The following is a 6,000-nucleotide window of genomic DNA, read 5'->3' on the forward strand; positions in this document are numbered from 1 at the left end:
GGCTGCTTCCAAGACAAAGCATTTCAGGTATGAGGTACAGTAAGAAAAGTAGCCAGGAAGGACTTCGGGTAATCTTTTTGAGGATTTTGCTTTTTCTGCTGTGTTTCATGGACATTTGGTTTCATTTAATGGAGGGCACTGCATGGAAAGAGGATTTTGCCCTTGAACAATGTTGGGACCTCAAGTGTTTTTCGTAACTCTGAAGATCTGTTTTTCTGGCTGACAACAGATGAACAGAGAGATGATCTTTCATTGTTCTGTAGTTAAGGTTATTTGCAGATACTGTTTCGTAAGGGATTTTTGTCGTACTTACTACTAAGCCTTTATAATTTAGAAACATTTTTATTGCAGGGTAACAGGAGAAATTCCAGCAATCAGAGCAGTTATTTTTACCTTAAATAAACAGTGTTGCCAAAACTTTGGAGCAGATCATATAAATTTAGGTATGAAGCACAACCCCCTTGAATGACATAATAAAGTAGAAATTACCTTGTCATCTTTTTCTTAATACTTTTGTATTGTGGAAGGGAGGATCTGGTAGCTGCATCATAGTCGGGAATAAGCACAGCAGCAACATGTCAAGAAATTTTTCAAAGTGCATTCTTAGGACATCTGTAGAGAATGAGAAAGACAGAGAAGCATGTGAATAGAGCAGAAGGGTGGGCTGCTTCCAGTGGAAATAAGAGTTGCTTTGAATAAGATATACTGTCCACGATAACTTGTTCAGAGGCTTCAACAGGTAGTGAATAATCATTCTTGTCATAAATGGTTACATATCCAGCGGATAACTATTCATCATTGTCTACTTCTGCTCTGCTTTCTACACGCAAATCACCACCACTGTCTTGGCTCCCTGCATCTGCTGCTTATGCAGCGTATCCAGCCCTATGTTTTCATTGGATTTTGGATAAGCCTGTGAATGTGAGAGAAGAAAGCCGCTGCCATCGAATATTCATCAATTCTGCCTTGTATAAACCTCCTGTTAGCATCAAACAAGTTGGTTACATTGGTTATCTAAACATATCTTAAAACTGAGTATGTCCTCCTCGAATGGCCAGCATTGTGCTTGGGGTAGTAATTGATTTTTATTTGGGGTTATCTCAAAACCAACCCTTCCTCCAACCTCCAAGCACCATGCTAGCAGAGCCTCAGGTCAACACACATGTGTCAGTATGTCAAAACAGATCTTCTGTACAAGTGACCGTGTCCACCTGGGAGAACTCCTAGAGTGGCAGATCCTTGCACATGGCAGCGTTCACAAGAGGGATTGTTATCATGACAGGCCTTTAAAGCTGTCTCTGACTAACGCTTGGATTTTGGTCTTCTGAGCGTCTCTCCATTTGTTTGAGATGTTGCTACTTATGTGCCTTTTTTATTAGCAGCGAAAACCGCGTGGTTCAAAAGACAGAAAAATTCCCAGTTGGTACTGACTTTCAGAGTTTTGGTTCATGAGAAGCATGGAAAGTTTTAGTTTAGTCAAGTATTTTTATTTACAGAACAACTTTACAAAAATAATTTCAATAAAATTATTACAAAATCAATTTACAATATAATACAACTGCATTTTCTCCAAATGTAACATCAGATTATGATGGAGAATATTACTTTTATATGTTAGGTCAATCTGTGGCATAAATAATGCTTTAAACAAGGAGCTAGTCTACAAATTGCTAACAACGATTAATAAACACCACGTTTCTTGGCTTATGTTGTGCCTCTGTACAATTCACATCAGCACTATAAAAACCAATGACTGGAGGAGCCTGGAAGATGCACAGCCTTACGTCTGTTCTGCAGAGACTGGTCAGCCGGATAGGTTTGCTTCAGCAGAGATTCCAGGAGCACCATTCGGCTCTGAAATGTCCACAGCGGCACTTGCTTCTATATGTCAGAAAACACTGCCCTAGAGAGACAGCAGTCATCTGACCTCAGGAACAGCTTTTCCAACGTCATGCCTTGATGTGGGTTTGGATTTTTTTTTCAGTGTTTTGCCAAAACAGCAGGCAGAGATCAAATCCCATCTCCACAGTACCTCATTTTGTAAACCTGCAACACTAATCTTCCTTGGGAATTCGAGCGACGTGGGCTCCTACGGCTCTGTTTACTTGTACGTATTGGTGTTCAGCTGTTCATGAAATACGTTCTCTGCTTCAGAAACTGCCTTGCCAGAATTTAGGAAATGTACTGGGCTCCTCCATATGGCAAAACTTCTGTGACTCCCCACCCGACGATGTTGCCCCTGATACTGCACGCATCTTCTCCGCTCTGGGCTGCTATCTCTTTGGCACTGAGCACTCTGTCCCACATATTAAAGCCAGTTAATTTTCCAGAGAAGGCTAAAGCTTCGTCAAATCCACCGCCAATGCAGCAGCCGTTCTTTTCTTGACCAATCTGCAAAATTCCTCCGTCTGGAATGGTGTGAGCATTGGCAATGTCCGAGGCGGTGGCCGCAAGCTCTCCTTTCACCCACAGGGATGCAGATCCATTCTCTGAGCTCCAGGCACTGCAGAGATGGATCCACTTCCCAGGAACAACTACGTGTTTGACAGCTAACTTGTGCTGGTCACCACCAACAACAAGCACTACAGACTCCCAGCTGAGATAAAGCTGGATTTCATATGGATTTAACTTGGTTCCGTAGGAGAAGACAATAGTTTTGTCCAAAGCCTCAGTCACCTTGATCCAGATGCAAGCAGTAAAGGAGTGAAGGGTCATTCCAGCAGTTGGGTGAACACTCCCAAATATCTTTTTCGAACGCATGGGGAATAGAATTGCTGTTTCACACCCTGGAAAGGTTAGAAAGATTGTTAGGTAAATAAAAACTAGTCTATTTGTACGTGCACAGTTAGGACCCTTGACATATGCTCACTTCTGGGCTTCTCAAAGGGAGCTGAGAGCTCAGCTCATCCAGTGGGATGTAGGAACCCACTGACAGGACACTGCAAAGAAGCCATCAGATCTGATGGATGAATTTGCTGAACACTATGGCAATGGGTCTAGGGGCTAATCTGGCTGCAGGAACAAGGCTTGGCTCTTCCCTCACTGCAAAAGCAGTGTGTTGTGTAGTCCTGTGCCATGCAAAGTGACGTTTATGTTTAATGCTGCCTGTCTGCCCTGGTGCTTGCCTTGGGAAGCTGGGCTTCCCCAAGGGTCTGTGCCGGGCAGGTACCTTCTGCTTTGCCGTGCCTCCTGGGAGAGCTACTCTTTTGCTGGGTTACCTACAGAAATTAGCACTTTACACTGGGTAATTATGTTGGGTAGTCTTCTCTGTTTCATTTAGGTCTTGTTTTGGTCTCTATGTCCTTTTTTTTTTTTTTTTTGGTATGGAGTGATGCAAACAGCAATGATATGGGCAGGGGATGCGTTCTGTGATTTATCGAGCAGCAGGTTGAGATCCCGTGCCGTTCCTGGGACAGCAGCGGAGATCGCAGCTGGAGAAGCAGAGCCGCTGGATAGTTGTGTCCTGAGCAGTTACGCAGTGCCCTGCGGTTATCCCATGGGCAGCGGAGGGGAAGGGGAACTTTGGCAGAAGTGTGTTGAGATGTGTTTGTTTATTCATCGTAACGACTCCCTTTTCTGACCCTGCCTTTAGGGCTGTCGGTCAGTAACTTTCATGCACGCTGGGTAAGCATGGGAAATGTATAAGATGACTGATATTTTTAAAACAGTTTGTCTCTCATCTCCAATTAATCAATATGTTGAGAAGAGAAATTAATTACTTAAAACCACTAACAGAAATTTATGAAACTTGGAAAAGTTTCATGATGATCACTAAACCCAAGCCATTTTTGGTATTCTATGTACTGTTCCCTAGTTGTATATAACTTAATATTCTAGGTGACACGGGAGGAAAAAACAGCCCCCTTCTACAATTAAGCTGGTTCATTTCCTGTTTAAACAAGCCTAGAGGATCTAAACGTGTGTGGAAATTTCTGCTTCGGTGAATGAAGGACTCTTTGTGTCCTCCAGGATTGCGCTGCGGTGTTATTTCATGGACTGCTTCCTTTCAGCTTTGAGCAGCTCTTACATTTCTTCATCGGCCCTTGTGAGGAAGGGCAGGGTCAGTGAGCAACTGCTGGGGACACTCCTTAAAATGCTACTTAGGAGAACTATTGTGAAAAAGCTTTTAATTAGCAAGCTTTTAGGCTTTATTATCAAGGCCTAAACAAAATTAGAAACAGCCCCACTGAAGAACAAAATGTGTGATTAGAAAAATCCCTCAAGAGTATGGCTGGCAGTAATTCAAGATGTGAGAAATTAAAGTCAGTCGCTAAAAATTCCCTTGGAAAAAAAATTTCCAGAGAGAGACTCTGGAAGTACTTAAAAAGTATCCTTTAAATTAAAAAATAAGAACGTTTTATATAAAACCATGTAGGAACTAGTGGAAATAGTCTGGATTTCCACTGGTGAGACCGAGATCTGTAATGGTGACCAAGTTTGTTACTCTCACCTAGTGCAGAGTAACTGGCTGGGAGGCTGGCCGCGTTACAGGAGAGAGAGAAAGAATGAGGTCATGCTTTCTGGAAGGCAAGATGCATGTGTTTGGGGAAAAAAGGAATATGCTGTAAGATCTACTCCCACTACACAAAAATTACTAAAGTGTTACGATAAATAAAGGAGTAAAAGCAATTTACTTATAAAGCTGAATCCATGCCCTACATGAAAGGATAGATTCATGCTAGATGGTAAAATGCTTTGATATGTAAACTGTTGTTATGTTGTGTTTGTGTTCTAATAGGCTTGTGTAAGTTGTTGCCTTTGCCTTAGGCGTTAGAAGCAGCGTTCCTTCTTGCTCACCTGTGTAAGAGCTCGCACCGGTGGTGCTGCTAAGGGTGGCTGGCAAGGCTGGGATAACTGCACCCCTGACTTCCTATTCGCACACACCCGCCAGATTCTGTGAGTGTACATCTTGGGGGGGGTGGTTTAAGCTGCAGTAACTTACATTTGTGGAAAATACAGTCATTAAAGACATGTCAGCATTAAGACGACAGGCAGTGATGGCTACCTGGGAAGCAGAGTTATATTTGATGTAGTTTTACTGTGCATGTAGCAATTTTGCACCCACATTTTAAAAAGGTGGGGGTCTGCTCTGTCATACCTGAGTTGCTGTAGCTGCTTTTTGGGTGTCATTTTACAGTGTACAAAAAAACTGACGTGAAATTTAAGATATGAGCTCATCTTTCTATGGCCACCTCACTTGCTGACCAATGCAAACATTTTGGAAGGAGAAAAAAAAAAAGAAAAACAACAATACCACAGTGCTACTAATCTTTCCATGCTTGAGGAAATATTCCATCCTGACGGTTGCATGCAGTGAATGTGCCCTCCCCTCTGCGGGAAACGTGCTTTGCTGGTTGACAGCAGCAGCGTGTCCTTGGATATAGCTCTGCTCTCGGGCAGCTGGAGTTGCCAAGGAGGTGATGTTTAGTTTAGGAAGAGGAAGGAGTTGGGTACATGCGTGAAAAGAACAAGAAAGCTCAGTGACTACTGCGTATGTGTAGGAGTTACCAGCTGGGAAAGTAAAAGGTGGGAGAACATAATTTGTATGTTTAAAAGATATTTGCTACTCGGGCAACCGTTTTGATCTGGGAGAGCCTGCAGGAGCAGGGATCCTAGCTGGCTTTGCCCTGTGTGAGGACCTTGGTTAAACCCTTCTTTGATCCCACGTTTGAATAGCTCAGCACCTCTTTTTCGACAACAGTTAATGGGTTTCCTCCCTGTATGTATAGACTGCGCAAAGCTGCTGTGCTGTTCATAAGATTGCTTTGGAGCCATATGCAGAGGAAGGTGCTTAAGAGGGGTGTTTATAGGATGTCTGTCTGGACAAGCTCACCACAGTGAGCTCTCTGGTAAAGCATAGCGCACGTGGACTTACCTGCTGGCAGTAAGTGCTGAGCTGCCCATTGCTGCGATGCCTTCAGTTCAGCTCTAGTTTGCTGTAGCTCTTTCCACAGAGAGTTCAAAATGAGATTATCTCCTCTGGTGGGACTGAATTTATCC

The 6,000-nt window shown here is 43.2% G+C and overlaps 1 protein-coding gene across 1 annotated transcript in view; it reads right to left on the reverse strand.

Annotated features, from left to right (window-relative positions):
- Nucleotides 1–2,172: 2,172 nt before the first annotated feature.
- The window catches only part of PTX3 (pentraxin 3, long), a 4,857-nt gene continuing 1,029 nt past the window's right edge, over nt 2,173–6,000 (reverse strand). The window contains exons 3-4 of the mRNA XM_009708921.1: nt 5,876–6,000; nt 2,173–2,786 (exon numbers count right to left, since the gene is read on the reverse strand). The exon at nt 5,876–6,000 is cut by the window's right edge and continues 11 nt beyond it. Of these exons, the coding sequence (XP_009707223.1) occupies nt 2,173–2,786; nt 5,876–6,000 (739 nt within the window). The remainder of the gene's footprint in view (nt 2,787–5,875) is intronic.

This window comes from Cariama cristata, unplaced genomic scaffold, assembly GCF_000690535.1.
Source record: "Cariama cristata isolate BGI_N322 unplaced genomic scaffold, ASM69053v1 scaffold10381, whole genome shotgun sequence".
NCBI lineage: Eukaryota > Metazoa > Chordata > Aves > Cariamiformes > Cariamidae > Cariama > Cariama cristata.